The sequence below is a fragment of the Gobio gobio genome, assembly GCF_949357685.1.
Source record: "Gobio gobio genome assembly, chromosome: 23".
In the NCBI taxonomy this organism is placed as follows: Eukaryota; Metazoa; Chordata; class Actinopteri; order Cypriniformes; family Gobionidae; genus Gobio; species Gobio gobio.
This window is the reverse complement of record NC_137119.1, coordinates 20416218-20440768: the sequence shown is the minus strand read 5'-3', so window position 1 is coordinate 20440768 and position 24551 is coordinate 20416218. Positions and strand designations below refer to the sequence as shown.

Sequence of the window (24551 nt, the reverse complement as noted above, 5' to 3'; positions counted from 1 at the left end):
GTAAAACGTTTCAGCAATCTTGCGATCAAAAATCTTGCTATCAAAAATCTTGCTCTCTGCCGTAGTTTTCAAATCTTATTTGCATCTTTGCATTTGGCAAACTATAAAGAAACACATGAAAACCAATGCTGCTTGCCAAAAAGGAAATCATACTTTGCAAATTTGGAACTTATGGAAGCTTGTTTCTGCCACCGAATAAAAAGAGGTAATTGCTGACTTTTTTTCTCAGCATAGCGTGATATAAAGTTGCAATTGTGAGCTATAAAGTCAGAATTGCATCAGAATTGCGAGTTATAAAGTCAGAACTGTATGATATAAAGCCATAATTGCGAGTTATTAAGTCAGAAATGCGGGATGTAAAGTCGCAATTGCAAGTTTTTATCTTGCAATTCAAATTTTTTCCTCACAATTGCGAGTTTATATCTCACAATACTGAGAAAAGAAGTCAGAATTGCAAGTTATAAAGTCACAATAGGAGTTATAAAGTCAGAATTTCGTGACGTAAAGTCACAATTGCGAGTTTATATCTCGCAATTCTGACTTTTTTCTCACAATTGCGAGTTTATATCTTACAATACTGAGAAAAGAAATCAGAATTGCAAGTTATAAAGTCACAATTGCTTGATATAGTCACAATTGCGAGTTATAAAGTCAGAATTGCAATTATAAAGTCGCAATTGCAAGTTATAAAGTCAGAATTGCGTGATGTAAAGTCACAATTGCGAGTTTATATCTCGCAATTCAGACTTTTTTCTCACAATTGCGAGTTTATATCTTACAATACTGAGAAAAGAAGTCAGAATTGCAAGTTATAAAATCACAATTGCATGATATAGTCACAATTGCGAGTTATAAAGTCAGAATTGCAATTATAAAGTCGCAATTGCAAGTTATAAAGTCAGAATTGCGTAAATTGCGTAAAGTCGCAATTGCGAGTTTATATCTTGCAATGCTGACTTTTTTCTCACAATTGCAAGTTTATATCTCACAATACTGAGAAAAGAAGTCAGAATTGCATGATATAGTCACAATTGCGAGTTATAAAGTTTATATCTCGCAATTCTGACATTATAACACGCGAGTTATAAAGTTTATATCTCGCAATTCTGACATTATAACACGCAATTGCTAGATCTAAAGTCAGAATTCTAAGATATAAACTCGCAATTCTGAGGAAAATGTCAAAATTGTGTGTTTATATCTCACAATTCTGAAAAAAAAGGTCAGAATTGCAAGATGCAATCTCACAATTGTTAGTTAAAAAGTCCCAATTATCTTTTACAATGTTTAATTCTGTGGTGGAAACAAGCTCCCATAGGAACGGGATACTAATTAATAGCTTAAATTTCTGCAAAATAAACTATTCCTTTAAATGTTTCATGCCTAAAAATATGAAAATGAACAAGAGATCCAAGAATCAGATAAGCAAGGTACCAAATCAACTTCAAATTTAAACTTCAAAGATAAAGGAATAAAATAAAAATATGCAATCAATCAATATAGTGCAAGTGCAATGGCTTGATATATGAGGAAATATTCTAAAGATTTAAATATATACAGTCAGTAAATTGTTTTTAAATAATACTTTTCAGGAAGGACACATTGAATTAATCAAAAGTGATAGAAAATGCATGTATAATTATATAAAAAAATGATATATTGTATATATATGAATATTTCAGTCATTATATAATAGTCGCATTATATAACTTAACATTTGAATCATGAAACTAGTCTTCCACTGACATCATACAGTTAACTTTCTATGATACAGGGATGCCACCATGGAAATAGGATTCCCTTCATCTCTGCCCGGAGCATCTTTTATCACCTCTCTCCCTCATATTATAATCACACATATTATAATCTGGCCCGTACAGGATCCCTAAGGCAAAATGGAAAACTGTGGGCGGACACGTGTATATGGTGGGCTTCCCTCCACACCCCTTTCTTTTCCTCACCATCTATAGATTTCATCATAGCACATATATCCAGACCGGAAAAAAGCATAACAAATGCAAATGGAGGTTTGCTTATCAGCAGGCAGCTGTCATGTCACTGCATACCAAGTGGAAAGACCTTTATATCATAAGCTTAACAGTGAGGAAACCGTGGTTTGGTGCGGGCGTGTAATCACTTCCTGTCATTTGCATAAATAATAAACTGACCACTGAGATTGCAGCCCCCATGTCCACTGTAGGCTATTCATTGTTTGCTTGGGGTCTTAAAAGTGTGACGACATCGCACCAAAACCAAGTGAGCTGCTGTGCAGCCTACATCACTAATTTGACTACTCTACAGTGCTCGCCCACTTAGCCAGCGGCCTTGGTTACGGAAGTATTTTTCCAAAAGTATTTTCACCAAATATCCAATTCCAGTAGTGTTGGAATTGATTTGTTAATAAAGTGATGTGATAAAATGTCAACCCTGTTGTCTGTGTTCAGTATTTGGCGTGATGTTTTTATGTTTTTCATACATTTTTTCTTTTGGGACAGTGAGAAATAAACAATTGCTACAATTTAAAAAAATTAATTGGACTAATGACACGTGTTGGTAAACTACATTTTTACATTGGCTCAACATATTATTTCTGAATGAGCCCATGTTAACACATGATAACGTTTAATTCACAGAAATTCAATCAGGCAAAGAACAGTCACTTTTGAGTTGGGGAGGACTGATTTTTTTTTTACAATTAGTCATGGGGTCAGTGTTTGGTTAGCATGTACAGTTGGTTGGTTGCATCTTTTTCACCAGCTATGCAAAATAAGCTGTGCATTCTGACATAATAACAATATATAAACTACAAACATTTAAATATATTATAGTATATTTTACAAGTGTCCAATTTTGTCCTGGGAATCCCTTATCCCCACTCCCTTTTCAGCATAGATCTTATTATGGTTTTTTGAATATTCCCTTTCATGCAGTGTGTAATATAGCTGTCTTTGAATGTAAACGATCTGCAAAGTTGTAAAATCTAAAAGGCACGATAAATAAAGTTATTGTCTCCCAAAAGAAAGAATCGCCTCTTAACCGCCTAAACGAGTCATCACGAATTAAAATCCCAATCAGTTACGGCAACACGTCACTGGGTAACACATTTGCCTAATGCCCACCTATGTTCTACACCGCCCGTTCGCGAACAACTTGACCCACCCTTCAACGATTTGCGAAACACTTGCTTTTGAAAGATGGGACAGTACTCAGTTTATTTGGAACAGCTTGCTCCCCAGAATCACAAAGAGTAAGTATGCTTAATTATTGATGTATGTATTTTCCACCGGGTGTTCAAAATATGTAGTGTCGTGTTTTATATTGTGTAGGTCTCCGGCTAACCGGCTAACTCACGTTATTACGGTCTTACTGAAATACTTCTGCTAATCAGCTGTGGGCCACTATTACATAAAACTGTCTATTAATGCAGACTGTCTGTTTGAGTAAAGATAAAGGATGGATCAAGATTTGTTTTTACAAAGTCTGATGTTTTATCAGTCATTCACGTTAGTACTCGGCCAACGTATGCAAATTATTGATGAAGTTCCCACATGTGCACCGCAATAAATTAGAAATATACACATCAGTTTTGTTAGTACATATAGTGAGGAATTACAGCTGCAACATCTCATAATTTACATCAAACTGAATAGCATATCACTGTGAAACGTCCTACTCAAGTCGTCCTTACGATGGAGGTTTGGGTTGAATAACTAGTTCTTCCAATGTTTAATCATTGGACTCGCATTCGGATTGATATGGTAAAATATCGGCACCGTCATTACTGTCTTTATAGTGTGTATAATCGCTGAGGATTTAGAAAGCCTCCGGAGCTGAAATTCAGGTATGGTAACGGGCATTTAGCTTCAGACACGTGCTGTGAGGGGTAGACCAATCCTAACAGACTGGGCCATCTGACCAATCAGAGCAGAGTAGCTCACTGAAAAAAGGGAAAAAAGGGGAATAAAAAACGCACCCACTGTGTCCCACTACCATAACACTGACAGTTAACAGGCTATAAGTGTGATATTAGAGGCATTTAAACAGTACAGTGAATCTGACATCAAGATTCACGGCTTAAAGTCACGAAAGTAGCAACTGATCTTTTCTTCCATATCGTTGCGTACTTGCTGAGTATAATTGATAATCTGAAAAGACAAACATATAGCGCGGGTACTTGATTCTATTCATCTGTTGTTGATTGGATTTTGAGATAGGAGTTGCACTCAAAAGTGGAGTCAGATGAACGTGAGCTTTCAGAAACAGGGTTTAACCGGTCTAAATGACTGGAAAAGTCCCGCATACATCACCAGAGAGAAGTCCTTTTCGACAGTTTTGGGTTATGACTTATTGATTAAGCATTATGAGGTCATAAAACAAGAAGATAAATATGCACGGATCACAATAAGATCTATAAGATGTATTTAGAAAATAGACAGGGTATTCGTTTTCATTTCATGCCGACTTCAAATATTGAGTATATTTTTGCTTGCTCTTGTATAAGCCAAAAAATCATAATTTTCTGCCGTAATTCTCTCACCTATCTTTTTATCGCAGTGACAGTCTGCCTGGACAGGATGAGGGGTGTGCATGTGTGTGTATGATTGTAACCAAAACCTGTAACTAGAGAGTGTTTGCAGTCAGACAGCGTTTTACACCCCTCAGTCCCGATATGCAATTCCACACCCCCCATAGCGGCCTCAGAGGAAGTCCTAACCACTCCGTATCCAAACGGGACGCACCAATAAAACGCTCGAATGGACGGTGTAATGAGCAGGGCCCATCCCTGATGGCGTGCAAGATTCCCCATTACTCAAGCATACAGGGTACGGACGCCCCTCTCCATCTGTGTTTCCCACCAAACATGCCACTCGATGCTGATTACAAAAACGACTGCGTCGCCCTCCCTCTCCACCCCAAAACATTGGCCAATTTGTTGGGGAAAAACTTGACCTTGTTGCCAGGAGAACGTGCGGCACAATCAGTGGACGTTTCATCATTGAGATGTGTTTACAAAAAACAATACATTCTGGATTGCTTGTATCAAAGAGGCTGGCCACTCGAGGGATCTGACGTAGTTGGAATCCTGGCACCTTTGGACCCATGTGCCTTGGACTTGATGAATGTATAACATGTGCCTGATTGGGCTATTAGTTTAAGTGACGCATATGTATTTCAGAGCATTCGCATGGTGTTCGAGGAAATTGAGTCGCATTTTTCGTAATGGTGATGTCAGAGGCTCTGATTACATAAGAGGAGGTGTGCAAGTAATGGCATTTCATAAGAAAAAATACAATAATGTTAACTGCGGCATGCTGAGTTAATTACAAAAATGTCAGTGCATTTCCTTGGGAAACAAAGAGAAAGTATGCCTGTGAGAGACTCTATGTCCTATATCTGGAATCAAAAAGGGCTCATTTTGAAGTACATACAAACTCTGAGGGTTGAACAACATAATTACACTTCCGTTTGGGTTCAGTAGATCTTTTTTTTATTATAAATTAATATTCTTATTCAGCAATGATGCATTAAACTGATCAAAAGTGACAGTAAAGGCATTTATAATGTTATGCATTCTGACATAATAACAATATATTAACTACAAATATTTAAATATATTATAGTATATTTTACAAGCGTCCAATTTTGTCCTGGGAATCCCTTATGCCCATTCCCTTTTCAGCATAGATCTTATTATGGTTTTTTGAATATTCCCTTTCATGCAATGTGTAATATAGCTGTCTGTGAATGTAAACGGTCTGCAAAGTTGTAAAGTCGAAAGGGCACGATAAATAAAGTTATTGTCTCCCAAAAGAAAGAATCGACTCTTAACCGCCTAAACGAGTCATCACGAATTCAAATCCCAATCAGTTACGGCTACACGTCACTGGGTAACACATTTGCCTAATGCCCACCTATGTTCTATAAATTATAAATTATTATAAATTAATGCTGTTCTTTCGAACTTTCTATCCATTAAGGAATGCGGGGAAAATGTATCACAGTTTTCACAAACATATTAAGCAGCACAACTGTTTTCAACAATGATAATAATAATAAGAAATGTTTCTTGAGCACCAAACCAGCAAATGATTTCTGAAGGATCATGTGACACTGAAGAGTGTGATATTGCTGTTTTACATTACTTTTTAATCAAATATATGCAGCTTTGGTGAATTTTTTTTCTTTCTTTCAAATACATTCAATGAGACTAATATCATCTACCATTCACTTTATATGAAGTTTGCCGTTTTTTTTATCAAACCTTTGTAACTGGGTTGCATGTCTTATACGTCTAAATACAGTTTATACAGTTACATCTTCTACACTATACTCAGATGTTGTAGGTGAATAAACATAAAAAAACAGACCCAATTTCTAGGGAAAAGTTAGAGTAGTATCACCCAACAGAGGCTAGCTAGTTTGGGACTAAATACTGGTAAGTACACTCAAAAAACAAAAAGTAAGCCTTTTTTTAAGATTTACCCATTTCAATTAACAGTAAAATTCCATCAAACTGAATTGAATAATACTTACGTATTTTAATTGAATAACTGAATAAAGGGATAGTTCACCCAAAAATTTAAATGACCCCATGATTTACTCACCCTCAAGCCACCCTTTCAACTTATGGAAAAAGCGTAAATGGTGCGACGATGACGTAGCGTAAAAAAGCATAACTGGCGCGACATATGACGTCGGACGTAGCGTAAGCATTTTGAACTACGAGAGGTGTTACACTTTCTTCGTGAGTTGAATACAGAAGTTGGTCCGCCGGAAGCTAGATATTTTACTGTATAACGTGTTAAATATGGATATTTTTCTTACAAAAACCCATCGATTCGCTTCAGAAGGCCTTTATTAACCCCCCGGAGCCGTGTGGATTACTTTTATAATGGATGGATACATTCACTGCCATTATGATGCTTGGAAGAGCCAGTTACATTTTTATATAACTGATTTTATTCGTCTGAAAGAAGAATGTCATATACACCTAGGATGGCTTGAGGGTGAGTAAATTATGGTATAATTTTCATTTTTAGGTGAACTCTAACTATCCCTTTAAGGACTGTTAAATTATTCAATTAAAATATGCAAGGATTATTCAATACAATACAATTTTACTATTAATTGAAATGCGTAAATCTTAAAATAGTAGTGGACAAACACATATTTCCCAGAAATTAATTGTAACAAGGTTGATCTTAGCAAATGTGGCTGACACTACAATTCGTGAAAAGTTTAAAGACAATGGAATAAGATAATTTAATAAATAATCAAAATAATATTGCTTCTTGAGAGTCACATTTTAAGGAATGCTCTTTTTTTTTTCTAACGTGGGAAAAATCATGTGGTAACAGGACTCAGGGAAATTGGATAGATTACATGTTTGGTAATCATATTTTTGGTAAAGATTTAAAAATGTTTAATTTTAAGGTAAAGTCCAACAAAATCAATAAGATGTACTGACTTCAGCTGGCAAAATTTATAGCAGATAATAAAATCCCAGAATTCTCTGTGGACATGATTCTTTAAATGCCGGCTCTGCAGGTTGCATATCTTCCTGAAGCCCTGCGACTCCCATACCAGAAGCTCTTTAAAAGGAGGGGAAAGTCATCAAATTCATTGCGATCTGAGTTTACAGGCACCCTCACACGTTTTTACAACATAGCAAACAGACAGTAAACACCAGGTAATGCAATTTAACACATGATTAGGACGGAGCTAATTAGATCGTAGACAGTAAAACTAAGAGGGGAGTCGTAAAAGGGTGCAGCGCAAAATGAAAGAATCGCCTCAAACAAAAGAGCCAGCCATTCCTGCAGCTGAGCCCATCATGCAACAGAGCAGACAAGGTCTTCTGTCCCTATCCTCTTTCGACTGTCTTTCTTTCTTCTTTGCTCCTATCAGAGGTCAGGGGATTAATGGAGGACCTTGTGGCCTTCTGCAGCCTCTGAAAACATTTTCTTGCCCACTGGCTTCTTATAAATCAATGCACTTGTCTTTTCATCCTGCAAATCTCATTTCAAAGTCACATCCCGTTATCCTCGCAAGGCTACACGTCTAGACTCCTAAGTTATGGGGACTGCATGAAAAAGAGAGAATCTCAAGACCTTTGAGAAGAATATATTTAACAAAGTGCCTGCTTTGAATAGGAAGCCTTGATGTTAAGCAGAGCTATTTTACTCAAGGTTGAAATGCTGTTCCAGACATCAAGTACTCGTCGTTTATGGAGATTGTCTGGATAATGCTGCAGCATTATCAGATGCAGTTCCAAATTTGCAATGACTCACGGTTTTCAACCCAAAATAAAAATGCCATCATCATCATCTACTCATAATCACGTCATGTCATTTTAAATTCGCTACTTTCTTGTGGAACATAAAAGGAGAAATTGTAAAGAATGTTCATTGCTGCTCTTTTCCCAATCAAAGGGGACAAAAAAACACTATAAAAGTAGTACATTAATTTTGTGCACAATATTTAAGACCGCTGAAGCCATTCGACAGCTTTGTGTGATAAACAGTCACATTTTAACATTATGTAAATGTAAAATATGATTATAATCTTGTAATTGTGGCAAATTCAAGTGCCAAATGTGGCTCTTATAATATAGTGCAACTTGTACAGACCACTTATGATTTTTTATTTATTTTGGAGAACAAACTCTTTCATGTTTGAAGCAATTATATTGCATATACACTGCCGTTCAAATGTTTGGGGTCAGTAAGATTTTTTTAAGATTTTGAAAAAAGTATTTTATGCTCACAAAGGCTGCTTTTATTTAATCAAAAATAGTCAATAGTTAATCAAACATTCTGTGTTTCAGGATTATTACAGATGTACATAAACATAAAAAATGTAATCAAGCGTTTACATGTATAACAATTAATTTACAACAAAACATTGCATTTCTATTTTTTGTCAAATAAGATGCTGCACAACAGAACTGTACATGGATGAAAACATATCTTCTTGGTTGTATGATATTCCTTAGAAATAACAGTATTATGATTATTACTTTGAGAAGTACATTTTAGCATACAGTAATGATATATTTAATAATTTCTTGAAGTTAAACTGAACTTTTATTTTGACGCTTTGTCGTTCAATATGTATTTAACGGTAGTTTTTCTCAAATTAAATGGTGAAAAGCTTGAGAAGTGATTTAAAGCAGCTCTGGAGATGAAGATCATGTCTTCATATATTAAGACGGCAGATGCTGAAAACAGTAAACGTATCGTGTGTGTGAGTTTGTGTATCAGACGAAACCACAGTGTTCATTCACACAGAGACATGCAGAAATCACTTATTAGCGATATGCACTGACTGGCTGTTGTCGCATTTCTGCTGTGTGATAGATGTGTTATTAGATTAATCCATATTGAGTAATAATGTCAATTGTATCGCAATCTCGATTTGATATAGTTTATTGCCCAGGCCTATGTGAAAACTTTAAACTAACCGTTTTCTATTTGAATACATTTTAAAATGTAATTTATTCCTGTGTTGGCAAAGCTGAATTTACAGTCTTCAGTCACATGATCCTTGAGAAATCATTCAATATGCTGATTTGGTGCTCAAGAAACATTAATTATTATCAGTGTTGAATCATCATTCTTGGATTAACAGAAATTTCAAAAGAACAGGATTCATCTTTTTTTTAATAAATGTTGTTACCGCCACTTTTGATCAATTTAATGCGTCCTTCCTGAATGAAAGTATCAATTTCTTTCATTAAAAAAGAACTGAACCCAAACTTTTAAACGGTAGCACGTTATAATTTGTAATACACTGACAATATCTAGCAATCTGTGTTTATCACACAACTGCACGTCAACCTTCACTTTCAGTTTCTAAAACTGAAAAAACAAATGTCATATTATGACACTGACATTACCATCATCAATTTTGCTATATGATTTGGCCGTGTTTTCCTCCTGCCTAATCTATGCACATGAGAGCAGAGGAAGATGTGATAGGACCACGCAGGCAGAGTTTCCTCCAATCAGAAAATGCAAAGGGTATATTAATCTGAAACCTGTCATGCATTTCTGAACACTTCCTGCGGCACGTACATCTCCGAAATACCAGCGACAAAAGGTAGCCCAGATCTTTAATAATAATCTCTCTAAAAAATTTAAATAAAATACTGAAATAAAAGGAAAGTGTTGTCTTATTAACTCCGATATATGGATCCTGACAACATTGGGGCAACTCATCAAGCTCCTCGTCCTAAGACATACCAGACACACACACACACGCACACACACAAAAAGCCTGTTGTTTGCTTTAGCAGCAGGAGTGTGTGACACCTCGGTCGTAATCCGCGTTAACCCCTGGTGCACTCGTTGTTCACGGGAATTTCATGATGTCTGAAAGATGAGAGGGGGTCCCAGACAGACAGAAAAACATTCTCAAATTGCTCCTCTCATTTCCATTAGATAAGTCTGATTAAGGTGCTTATAATTGATTGGGCAACTAATGAACCCCTGCTAAGAAATCCACAATCCTCATCCTGAGGTCTGCAGGACAAAAGGACATGTTCGCTAACACATGCGTCTGTGGCTCGCTAAAAGCGAACGTATCCTCTTGTGCTGAGACTTTAAACAAGACTGTCACTTAAGACACTGAGCGTAAGTAATAGTCTATAATTTGGGCAAGGACATCCCGTAATTACAGGTTGTCCAAAACAATTTTTTTAAATGAATAAATCAACACATCTCGGGATAGTGTTTCCTACTACTCGCGGTTTATTACACAACAATGAGTTTCATTGTCTTGTATATGCTTACAATTACCCTCTGAAAGTTTGTTCTCAGGAGAAGCGCTCTGCGATGATTAATGTAGAACAGCTCTTAACCGCAAGACGCGTGTCACATATCAAGTTAAGGGAGGATCTCAATCTCTGGTTTTCGCACTAAAGCGTAACTAAGAAAGCAGACAAAGGATAGGGTTTGTTTCAGGGAAGGAATCTCTAAATGTCAGTGTTAGTTTGCTCCGGACTGAGTCTTTCAGTGCTGCTGTGACAGCGATCGAGAAAACTGGAATCAAGAGACTATTTCAGGCCCATAGATTGGGTTGTGCGTGAAACCCAGTCGTTCCCATGGGCTTGTAAATGTAGTTTAATAAAGCTCTCCTTCCTCTCACCTTGACAATACAGAAGAGCGCCGACTTCTGCAGTTATACAAGGAACCATGAGAAAAGGATTTATATAGGAACAATATGTACAAAAGTCTGACTTGTGTGGGCGTAAGTCACAAAACATGTCCTGGTTGTAGTTCACTTAAAAAAAAAAAACATATTTTGTAATAAGAAATGAATGCCTCATATTTATGGGACCATTAAGATTTTTTTTTTGTATTGTGACAGCATTTTAGTGGCAATTAAGAATGTTTCACTATTGAGCCTTGTTATCCTATTATTCTTAATATTAATTTCGCTCTTAAAACAATACCACCCCCCCCCCCCTTAAAAAAAACATGTCAAAGGCTGTACAGCAAATACTACTATTGTGTGCATAAACACTTCACATTATTTACCATTTTCCTTTGCACTACAGTAATGAGGATTTTTTAAATAAATTAATACTTTTATTCTGAAAGGTTGCATTAAATTGATCAAAACTGACAGTCAAGACATATCTTGTTAAAAAAGATAAAAGCTGTTCTATTCTAGAACAGAATCCTAGATAGAATCCTAAAACACCAAACATATTAAGCGGCACAACTGTTTTCTATACTGATAATAATAAGAAATGTCTCGAGCAACAAATCAGCATATTAGAATGATTTCTGAAGGATCATGTGACACTGAAGACTGGAGTTATGATGCTGAAAATTCTTATTTGCCATCACAGGAATAAATTACTTATTTAAAAAATATATATTTAAAAAGAAAATGGTTATTTTAAATTGTAATATTTCAATATTATTGCTATTTTGACCATATAAATGTAGCCTCTCAAAAAAAAAATAGACGAGACTTTCAAAAACATCAAAAAAATTACAGACCCCCAACTTTACAATTTAAAAAAATATCTTTATATGTTGGATATTATTGCATATATTATAAATATATTCAATAACGCACACTTCACTATCTTGCAAAATATCATCTCTTATTTTTTCCTTTTAATTTTGGGGTAAAATATCACATGGGCATGTTCTTAATAGGTTTCATGAGATTCACTCATCTATTCATTCCAAAGGAACCCAACAGAATGAATTGATTAACTGAAAATCACAGCTCACTGCAGTTTGAGCAAACAATAAATTCACACACACCTCCCCAAATAACACTAATCAATGGCCATTGGCAAAACACTGTGCTCTGTTGGCACCAAGGTGCTAATGAATGTAGCACTTTGCAAGGGTGCGAAAAAACAGCAGCTTCATGTCAGAAGAACTCAATGGAGGTGTTGTGGTCTGAAATAATCATTTTACCACTAACACCCACATATGCATTGAACTTGCAGATAAGGCAGACATATGTTCTCACTCTGCCACTAAGCCTTTGTTTTGTTTCGCTCCTTGAAGAATAAACAAAAGCTTTTTAACAAAGATTAACAAACGGAAAATGAAAACCAGTTTTGACGTGAGCTGACAAAATCCACCGAGCTCAAGTCAACAAACATTCCTCACAACTTTGGTCTATGGGTATGACAAACTGATTTTTTATAGGCTAACTCAACAAACAGATTAGATGAAATGGGTTAATTCAATAAAAACTGAAATCAAAAGGAGCCCTTCAGTATTTAGTGCGTGAGATCGCTTGGAATCAAGGCTGCATAAATGTTTAAAATGAGCCCAATTTAAATGGTAATTCTTGTAAAATATGACACAAAAAGGGGCATTTCGTGTTGGTGAATCAGAGCCAAACCGACGGAATTATACTCATTACACAACTCAACACCAGAGCAAACATGTGTGCGATAGAAATATAAAGAGTGATTAAAATCTTGTGGCTTTGAAAAATCGAGTGGGAAGCACGACTCTGGCACCGTAGTTAACTCCAATGAGTCTGGCACTTAAGAGTCCGTCAAGGTGCTAATGCCCTATTATCAAACCCTTTGTGTTTGGAGAGGCCTCTTTAGGTATCAACAAGTTGCCCTTAATGTGCAAGTTCATGTTTAGATTAGTGGCCCGACAATCGTATCCTCTGGCAGGCCGATTCAAAGCTTGTTGAGGGATGGGCATTGGAGGGGGGTCAATGAGGGAAAAAGAAAAGACGTTTCCCTCCCCTTCGCCCTATCATCTCTTGACGCTTCGTTTGAGGTCCCCCGCATTCTAATACGTCCAACTTTGAAAGTCGTTTCCTAAGAAAAACAGATGACAGACATGCAAGGGTGAGTGATGGTGCAATGGAAGGGCTTTGTTTTCTCACCAAAGCCCGCGGCTGCTGGTGCGACGGGCCGTCAGGGGGGTCTCGATGGGACGGTTTGAGACAGCGACGTTCAAAGACAGGCTAATGGGGTCTCGCCGCAGTGTGGGCCCGCTTGACAAATGGGTGCTGATCAACCCGCTACCTCCTGCTGAAAGCAGGGGCTCCAAAAAAAGGGGGGAAAAGTCGCCTCTAGAACGGTGGGCTTTGGGGGATGTAGAGAGAAAAGGGACTGGTATCAGTAAACCGCGACCTCACGTTATCATTATTCGTTTTCATCCCGACACGTCGCAAGCGGTGATAAGAGCTGACATTCGACCCGAGCGGCTTATGATGAATGTCCCAAAGCTGAAGAGATGAATGAGCGATGTTAAATGACACTAAACATCTTAAACAAGACAATGGAAGACAACCGAATCTTCACTAAAAGGAGGGATTGACTAGAATAGAAGTAGAGAAACCTAGTTAAGTCCAATTTGATTCAATACTCAGCGGATTAACCTATAGAAATTGAGTAATTTATCTCAAAAATGCACCCATCCCAATATAACAACCTCATGTGATTCTACACACGAGTCTTTCAGTGTGACCAGTCTAAGGTCAGTGAAAATCCAGCTGCTTCTATTAGGCAAGAAACTGCAGGAAATATTCTGGGGGAAACCACATGACAAAGGCTCCGACACAATACCAACTTTAGGAAGTTTTAGTGTGTTTGTGTGTGTGCATATGTAAATGCCCATTTTATTCCAATCTATAGGCTTATTCCTTTACAATAGCAATGATGATGGAATTGGCCAGCATAAATAGGCAGAATAGCTTATTATTATAGACATGTATGCATTTTCTTGTTATTCTTCTTAACATTTATGGTATAGTTAGCAATTTTTAGTGTTTAAATTACTCTTCAAAAGTTTTTTTTTTTAGAATGCATTACATTGATAAAAAGTTACTGTAAAGACATTTATGATGTCTATTAAAAATGCTGTTTTATCAAAGAATCCTGAAAACATAAATGTATCGTGGTTTCCACAAAATATTAATCAGCACACCTGTTTCCATAAGCACCAAATCATCATATAAGAATGATTTCTGAAGGAGCATTTGACACCGGAGTAATGATTCAAAATTCAACTTTGCCATTGCAGGAATTAATTACATTTTAAACTAAATAAACATAGAATACAGTTTTTAAAAATATGAATAATATTTTATAATATTACTGTTTTACCATAATTCTGATCAAATAAATGTGCATTAGAGACTTCTATCAAAAGTATGGTAGTGTATACTTTTAGAAGCCCTAGCTTCAGTTGATTTGTGCTAAAGCCTCCAAAAGATAAAAATATTATTTATTAGCTATTATTAGTGCATTAGATAATGAGTCAAAATTCCATAATACTTCCATATTAGAATGTATCGGAAAACCCTTTCCAAACCATGTATGTTATAATTTATAATTAAATTTAGCTTAATTTGCCCAAAGCCTTTAGTATTGAACGGTTTGAGCCCATTTTTAACAAAGCTCAAAGACCCAAAGATCAGCTATAAATATCATATATATAGTATTTTTCGAACCTAATATGAACTCTCTCATCATGCCATTTATGTAACAGATTTTTGCTTGGTGGACTTTTAAAATACAATTAGTCTTGGAAAAATAATCCTCTTCGAAAAATAATCCTCCTCCAAACAATGAAGATTAGGCAAGGCCCTTTTGGTTGTGTTTTTACGTAAACGGATTTCCTACAGGTGCCGTTGTAGGCGACACAGACATTATGCAAGGCTTAGTCCGTGTCAAAGGGAGAAGACGAGAACAGCTGCCGAGTTGAGTAACATGCCGAGACCCCTGACAGAGGCGGCCTGCTGTACTAACGTCTCCAGCCCTGGGCCGGAGAAGACTTCAAACGGCCCAGCACCCGGCGGGAGATCTTCTGAAGATGGACGCAGCAGCCTCTCGGCCATGAATCAGGCCTGTCAATAGCTGCCCATCCTCTCAACAGGTGTCCGAATTGTCGCACAATCACTTTCTCCTCGCTTGACGTAATGAAAGAGCCATTTTCCAACAAGAGGAAAGCATTCTCACCATGAACGAGTTTTCTGTTGCAAACAAACAAGCACATAATGAAACATACAAGATCCAAGGGCTACAATTAATTGCTCGAGAACAATGTCTCAGTTCTGTTAGGAAGTGAAGATGCCAGGAGAAATGGTCTCAAAGTCTTTCCAGTTATGTGAGAAAAAAACTAGCCTTTAAGAACTTTTCATGGCTTTTATGCTTCCCGCAGACTGAACTGAAACAATCTGGCTGAAACTTTAAATGGATAGTTCACCCAAAAATGAAAACTTGACTTTCTTTATTCTGTCGAAAACAAAAGAAGATATTTTGAAAAAGGTTTTTATTTGTCCATACAATAAAACTGACGTTCATTGTATGGACAAAAACATTGCTTAAAAATATCGTCAGGTTTGGAACGACATGATGGTGAGTAAATTATGTTAACCATCCCTTATATCCAAGCCAACTTCAGTGCTCTTGCGCTAAATGTTAAAGTGTAAAGGTGATTTTTTTGTTTTATAATGTGAAAACTTTTGTCTGAGTGAGTTTTTTGTATGCGACCACAAAACCATAAGGGTACATTTTTTGAAATTGAGATTTATACATCATCTGGAAGCTGAACAAATAAGCTTTCCACTGATGTATGTTTTTGTAGGACAATATTTGGCCGAGACACAACTATTTGAAAATCTGGAATCTGAGGGTGCAAAAAAATCGAAATATTGAGAAAATCGCCTTTAAAATTGTCCAAATGAAGTCCTTAGCAACTTACTAATAATTAGAGCACGACCAATATGGGTTTTTGGGGGCCAATGCCGATATCGATATTAGGGAGTAAAAAAGGCAGATATAGAGATATATCGGCCGATATTCTTCATGTGTATATTATAGTACAGTACCAGTCAAAAGTTTGGACACACTTTCCCATTGGTGTCCAAACTTTTGACTGGTACTGTACATAGAAGACATCATTTACATACATTGTACATAAAAATAGGCCTACAACAGAACAAACATACAAATGAAAAACAGTTATTTTCAGGTTTTTCATGAAATAGTAATCAAATGTAAAATATCACTTCATAGTCTTCACTGTATAAATGTAGATTAACCATTATTAAAGTTATTCAATCAAGAGCAATGAGTGATTTTTTCCCCTGTCTTTTGCCATCTCGTCTTTTATGAGAAAACGCTTCCCTGTCATTGACTGAATTTTCCGGACGGTAGGAGGCGCTATTACACATCTCCCGATCAAAACACAGGAGAAGAAGAAGCGATCTCATATAAGCAGATGCATTTGTAAATAAAATAACGCAATATAAATCGTGATATAAATAACATAAATCAAAACTAATGTTATAGAATGAAATGTCTTTTCTCAACTTTTTTTCCTCAAAATGTTGCTTTTTTCATGAAACGTACCCATATTCAAGTGTTGACAAAAAAGAATGCATGAAGCTAGAATAAAACAGAGGCTGTGCTCTTTCTTTTGACATATTACATGCTCAGATATTCATACAAGATATTCTTTGGGCCATGAAACGACCAAAAACACTGGCGGTGACTGGCAAATTTCATATTTATGTTCACTTAAGACATAACCGAATATGTTTCCGATGATACTCGACAAGACTGCCAGTTTTGACTTAATTTGTATGAATATTCGCTCGCTATGAGATGCTGGTCGCATGTTCATATCGGTGGTATTTCTGCGGCATACACGCCGATGCTGCTATATCTGCGACAGGATCATATCGGCCGATAAAATTGGCAGACCGATAAATCAGTCGGGCTCTACTAAGAATATATATATTTTTATATATTTACGGTAGGACATTTACAAATTATCTTCATGGAACATGATCTTTACTTAATATCATAATGATAAATATGATGATATAACGATAACGTTACATACAATGTATTGTTGGCTATTGTCGCAAATATACTCGTGCAACTTATGACTGGTTTTGTGGTTCAGGGTCACATATTTCTTTAAAATAAATGTCACTTTGTTTGATATTTTGTTAAATAATTTAAAACTACATACAACAAGTGTAAAAATGGATACGACAGACAGACAGATGGATAGAATGATGGACGGACAGATAGATAAAATGAGGGAAAGAAGACCAAACAGATAGATAAAATGAGGGATGGACAGACAGATAGATAAAATGAGGGACGGACAGACAGACAGATAGATAAAATGAGGGACGGACAGACAGATAGATCAAATGAGGGACAGACAGATAGATAAAATGAGGGACGGACAGACAGATAGACAAATAGATTCTTGCTCTAAACGGTCTACAAATTGATTTTTTCCCTAAAGGATTAAAACAGTGAGCAGCCAAATTGTAGTTGAGATTCGAGAACTTCTGTCCTCTGACAGTCAGCTCTTAGTCTTCATTTTAGAGCTTCAGAATCTGCCAACTTCAGATCTCCCCTGATGTATGAGGTTGCACTATTCCCAGGACTCAGCTTGAAGGCTGGAGGCAAAGGCTCTTGGGAAAAGAGCAGCCAGCTGAGCACAGCGTGCACACGCAGCAGCAGCCAAATTCGCCCTGTCACATTCGATTTCAGGGCCTCCATGTTGTATAAGCAACACCTCGTGCAGGGCTCTGTGAGCTCCCCGCTTTGACATGTTTGTTGCCGCTGTGGGCTGACACTTATGTTACTTCAGCTCTGTAGAACATGGACAATTTAAAGGCCTTAACAAGCCAAAAATGGACACGGTGTTCCTGGAATCAAACACTCTGGGATCAACATGCTGGACCAGTTCAAGTAACTTTTCAAGTAATATTTTCATAAGCGCACTAATGACAACATTACAATCGATTCACAGATTCGAACCCTACATATACAGCATTCGAAAAAGACATTCAGAGCCAAGAGAGATGTGAGCTAAGTATGTTTTTTGGCCTCCAGTGAGTTCGGAGCTCAAGGCAGACGAGTGAATGCAAACATATGTTGGGCAGATGGCATTGCGTGGCTGGCACAGGGTCGGCGGGGGCGCTCAGCTGTATATCTAAGACGCCCAGGCCCTCCAGGAATGCACATGGAGGGCCAAGGATCAGGGCAGGAGGGGTGTCAGGCAATGGGGGCTCGAGGCCTTCTTTGGCAGTGAGAAAGAGCAGGGCCCTAGGCCCAGTGAACTGACAGGCTCTGCAGGATCCAGGAAAGTGCAGGAGCAACTCTACATGCCTCTCCGCAGGACTCTGTCAATTCTACCAATGAGTAAGTGTCAAAAAGTGACTATGGGGAAACATCACGTAGATTACAGCCACTTTAACATCCTAATCACTAATCGGTGATATATATGATACAAAATATAGTGTGGCTGGTTTTAGAAGCTAAATCAAGAAGACAAATCAATTTAGATGGATTAATAAAGTGTTACAAACTGATATAGACTCAAGTGTTACAGACTCTTTTCTTGTGCACTGATAGTCTTCGTTCAGCTTGAATGACAGTACACTGTAATCTCCAGGAAAGAGTTATCAATGGAGCCCATGACATTGCCACTGGCTACATAGTTAGAGAGATAAGAGTCCATCTGAACAACCCCCAGCACACGTGCCTCAGCCCACATGCATCATGTGAGGTTGATTCCTCAGCCTTGATCACGAATAATTGACAGCGCTGTACTTTCCCTGAAACATTTGAAGGTAAACTGGGGCTGGTTGTCACATCTCAATAGCTATAAGGTACAAAAGACCAATTACACAAATGTGTTTTCTCTAGAAGTGATATAGCATGTTGGTTAGAAATATCTAAGTTTAAAACCCTCTAAAATTAGAACAACTTTTGTTGTGAATTGTTGTGAACAAAACTGTAATATAATTAATAAAATCATGACAGAAATAAATAATCATATTATTATATAGCTTGCATTTCTACTATTATTAATATTATTATTTAGTTGCAGTAGACAATTTACAAATATATTTATATACACACAATACATATAATTAATTATATTTAAATTATAAATGATAATTGCATTAATTTATTATATCGATTAATCGCATCTAACAAAAGTTTGTGTATATATGAACAATATCATATATACATATGTGATATTGCATTTATACAACAGTTCAACGGCACAAGTATGTAAATAAATAAGAAACAACAACAGAGTGTCTTTAAAAACCCTCTTTTGTGCGAAACTACTTACTTCCGCCACGGATTCAAATCTTAATTTGACAGTTTAACAGTTGAGTTGCTTCATTGAAGCTTATTGTATTATGTAGAGTTGAGTATTATGAGAGTGAGTGAGTACATTCCCTGCATCTAAGCTGATTTCATCTGGTCAAACTTATTTTCCTAGTTTGATTGTCCACCAAGGAAAGTGATTTCTTTGTCTTTGTCCTTTTTACAGTTAAGGGGATTTCCCATGACAGCGCTAGTCAATGCATTTGTCAGTGGCATCTTATTGTTAACAACCTTGTTTCGTCCTTTCAATATAAAAGTCTTTGCTACTGACTCACTCATAAAGACAGGATTGGCAGTCATCTAATGGTTAAATAGCCTTTATAAAAGTATAAGAAGTTTGTACAATAGGAAATAAACTAACAAACTTTTCAGTCAAAAGTACAAAAGCAGCGCTCTAGTACAAGATTCAAGTTAAATATAGCCTAAATATAAAGTAATGAAACTTAACTTTGCCCATAGCCAAATCGATTTGCTCTGGAACAGATAATAGATTAATAGGACCAAAGATTGCCCGTTTGATATACCCAAAACGATGTTTAAACACCATCTACATAAAAGCCAGCGGCAAATTCCCGAAGGACTGGCAGAGATAAAGCTGTTCTTGGCGGGCACATGAACGCTGAACGGCCACTCATGGTCTGAAGCTCACATCTTCGAAAACGTCTAAACAAATTTAAAAATATGCATTTTAGTTTATATATAAGTCGCATATATTTGAGGTCTAAATAACAACATTCTCGCCTCAAAAAAATGCTTAAAACTACATTCCGTGACAAAGTATTTATACAATTATGGTGGTTTGCTCATCCTCCATGACACACTCTGTGAGAAATGCTGCAATCGGAGTGATACAAACAGCGACACGGTTCTGGTGCTGATACTGGAGGAATACCGCACGGCTGGAAAAGGCTCGACTTGACAGCACTAATTATAATATAAGTTAAATACAACTCAAACTCATCTCTTACAAAACAGATCATTGTGCAAGTCCATTGTGATTACGCTCGTAAGTCCATTTAGACAAAATGTGTTACTATGTTTTGCCGGATTAATATTTTGCACATTGCAAATTCCTCCATCAAGTGTGAAAACACCTCTTGCTATTGGGTCTAAAATCGTGTGTTTCCTATATAGAAATCTTTCAAAAATAAATCTACCCTGAGAAATATTCAATGCAGTAAAAAGTGTTACAACTAGTCGCGCTCTACCACAAACTACACAGTGACATCGAAAGAGCCTTGCTCTCATTCTTTATGAAGTGGATTATCGTTAGAAGCAATGACTGCAAACTGTGGGGCAGTGGAGCAACTTGGGCCAAAAAGTGTCACAATCCAGAACCACCCTGGGTTCATTGTTCTGACTCCTTTTGTGGCTGGACGCCACTGTACTAAGGAATCTGGAAAAGAAAGGCTCCCTAACAGTCGGTCATGCACCAGTGCTTTTGGCAACAACAAGTCCATGGCCTATATTGCCTTCGTTTTGCTCTGGCGGCTGTGTCCCCACAACAGAAATCCCTATTACTGGTTATAGAACGGGCTTTATTAGAAAGTGGAGCTTTGAAGGGCAGAACAAAAGAGTGTCCTATGTTTAGATTAGATAATGTAAGCAACCGCTTTTCTGCATGGATGACACTACACAATAAGCCACCTCATGAATACTAGCCAGTCCAGATCCTAGGGCTCTTTTTGTTTCATAATTACTGCAAGAAAAATTAAATAAGAAAACCTAATCAAATGCGGTCTGGTCTGTCACTAAATCACGCTTTTCATTAACAATGGGAATAATGGCTGTGCGTGCTCTGATTGCCTGAATGTTGGCGGTGATAAAATCTTGAAGAGTGAAATTGCGCTGGTAAGTAACTGGCTGCGTATAGAAGGATATATCCAAGGAAACTCTGCAAACAAACAATGCAATAAAATATCTGTGCACAACATGTTCTCCCCAATGAATCTTCATAATGAACACCTCTTATTGACAGCACACTCCATGATGCTTTCAGAGCTGTCAGCACGAGGCTGACAATGGGTTTGCCATTTCCCCAATAATAGTTTTGGATTCCAAAGCAATCAACAAATCGGCATGGAATATGGTCAACTGGCTAGAAAAACTGTGGGAAAAAGGTGATGAAATACCAGCCTGTTGAATAAATCATTTCTTTAAAAATCATCTGTATCTGAAACTCATTTAACATTAATTTAGTTCACATGGACAATGTCTGAATGTCATGTAAAATATCAGTGGCATCTGCAAACAAATGATGCTGCTGAAGCTTTTTTCAGAACATGTCAAATTTTTTAATGACTTCCCTCTAAATGGCGTATTTAGTGGTTGGTGGGAAACGTTTTTAGTGGTCTGACTTTAGTGGTCTGATATATTTTTCTTTGAAATAAATGTAACTTTGTTTAATATTTTGTTAAATAATTAAAAATGCATACATCTAAGACAGACAGATAGATAGACTGAACGACAGAAACAATAAATAGACAGAAAGACAGAATAAACAACAGATAGAAGAGAGAATAAATGATAGATAGATAGATAGATAGTTAGAATGATAAATAGATAGAACGATAGATAGAACGATAGATGATAGATAGATAGATAGATAGATAGATAGATAGATAGATAGATAGATAGATAGATAGATAGATAGATAGATAGATAGATAGATAGATAGATAGATAGATAGATAGATAGATAGATAGATAGATAGATAGATAGATAGATAGATAGATAGATAGATAGATAGAACGATAGATAGATAGAACGATAGATAGATAGAACGATAGATAGATAGAACGATAGATAGATAGAACGATAGATAGATAGAACGATAGATAGATAGAACGATAGATAGATAGATAGATAGATAGATAGATAGATAGATAGATAGATAGATAGATAGATAGATAGATAGATAGATAGATAGATAGATAGATAGATAGAACGACTGATAGAATGAAAAATGGAATATGATAGATAATGATAGATAGAACAAGAGAATAAATGATAGACAAGCGACTGAATGATAGAACGATAGATAGATGGAACGATAGATTGAAAGGTATATTGATTGATATAGACTGAACGACAGAGCAAACGATAGACAGAAAGACAGAATAAACTTTGGAGCGAGAGAATAAATGATAGATAGAATATAGATATAACGATTGATAGAATGAAAAATAGAACAATAGACACAACAAATGATAGATAGAATAAGAGATAGAACGATAGATTGAAAGATATATTGATTGATAGACTGAACGACAGAACAAACAATAGATACAGAAAGTCTATAAATGGTAGAACGAGCGACAGAATGAAAGACAGACAGACAGACAGACAGACAGACAGACAGATAGATAGATAGATAGTTAGACTGAACAATATACAGAAAGACAGACGGAAAGACAGAACAAACGGTAGAACGAGCGACAGAATGATAGAACGATAGATAAAATGAGCAATAGAATGAAAGACAGACAGACAGATAGAGAGATATAGATAGATGGAAAGACAGAACAAACGGTAGAACGAGTGACAGAATGATAGATTGAACGAGCAATAGAATGAAGATAGATAGATAGATAGATAGATAGATAGATAGATAGATAGATAGATAGATAGATAGATAGATAGATAGATAGATAGATAGATAGATAGATAGATAGATAGATAGATAGATAGATAGATAGATAGATAGATAGATAGATAGATAGATAGATAGATAGATAGATAGATAGATATATTACCTGGTCATGGCTAGCTGGAATGGAGCTCCCAATGCCGTGGAAAGTCATCTGCACAGGTGAGAGGGTCAGGTAGGTCATGAACTCTTTGTCTGTTTGCCGATCTGAGTATTGCACCTGCATGAGACAAGAGAAGGGAAGGGAGTATTAAATATTACATGCTGCAATTTACAGCATGTACTGCACTGCGGTTCTGACCTTGGAAAACGTTTTGTGGGAAAAGTATGAACTGGATCCTCAGTCTTGGCTGGTAGTTTGTGCTGAGTTTTACTCGATAACCGCAGCGGTTTTAGATTTGAATCTTCATCCTTGTGAATGGTTCACAATCTATGCTTTCTCAAGTGCGCTGATGGCAAGCGATATCGTGATTTAGAGCCGAGCTCTGGCCCCGTTTGGGGTTTCTGAGAACACCTCTGCATGTCAAACTCCACTCAGCAACACCCAAAGGATTGTGTGTGCGTGAGTGTGTGTAAGGATTTTGGACACTATACTCGGCCACTTTGATCAAGTTATGCCTGACCTATATACATATCCAGGCCATTCTAAAGACTTTTTTACTTGCAGAAACACACTGAATTAAAACTACGTAACTAAAAAAAAACGACATAATTGCTCAAATTATGTTTTTGGGTGAACTATTTCTTAAAAACACTCGTATATGTGCTGAGAAATTCAGTGGATACAGATCTATATGTCTGATTGTACAGATTTGGGAAAAGTGTCAGTCGCTCTATGGGAAAACTGCACATGGCTGTCTGGACGAATGCGTGACTGACTGCTTCCGGAGAGTTCCTTAGCATGAGAAATATCTTGGACTAATGCTCATACATTTAAAGAAAAAATAAAGAAAGAAAAAATAACGGGCTGGACTAACATTTCCTGTTTAGAGTGATCTAATCTGAATTATACACATGCACATCTCCTCTGGTGCATAGATACAGACAAAACAAACAGTTTGCAAAAGCCCAAAAGATGATGGGGCTAGTTGATTTTTTAACAGAGAACAGAGATACAAGTAGGAGAGTGTTGCTGTCATGTAGCCATATATTTCAAAAGCGGCCATTATATACTACTGAGTAACAGGTCAATGCATAAAACTGAGAATCCTGAAGAGAAGAAAAACAGATCAATGACTACAATTG

At 36.7% G+C, this 24551-nt stretch overlaps 1 protein-coding gene across 2 annotated transcripts in view; it reads right to left on the bottom strand.

Annotated features, from left to right (window-relative positions):
• stau2 (staufen double-stranded RNA binding protein 2) overlaps positions 1–24551 on the bottom strand; it is a 167315-nt gene that overhangs the window by 22943 nt on the left and 119821 nt on the right. For both annotated transcript variants that reach the window (XM_079805756.1, XM_079805757.1), the window contains exon 13: positions 23413–23526. In XM_079805756.1, coding sequence (XP_079661882.1) covers positions 23413–23526 — 114 coding nt within the window. The remainder of the gene's footprint in view (positions 1–23412; positions 23527–24551) is intronic.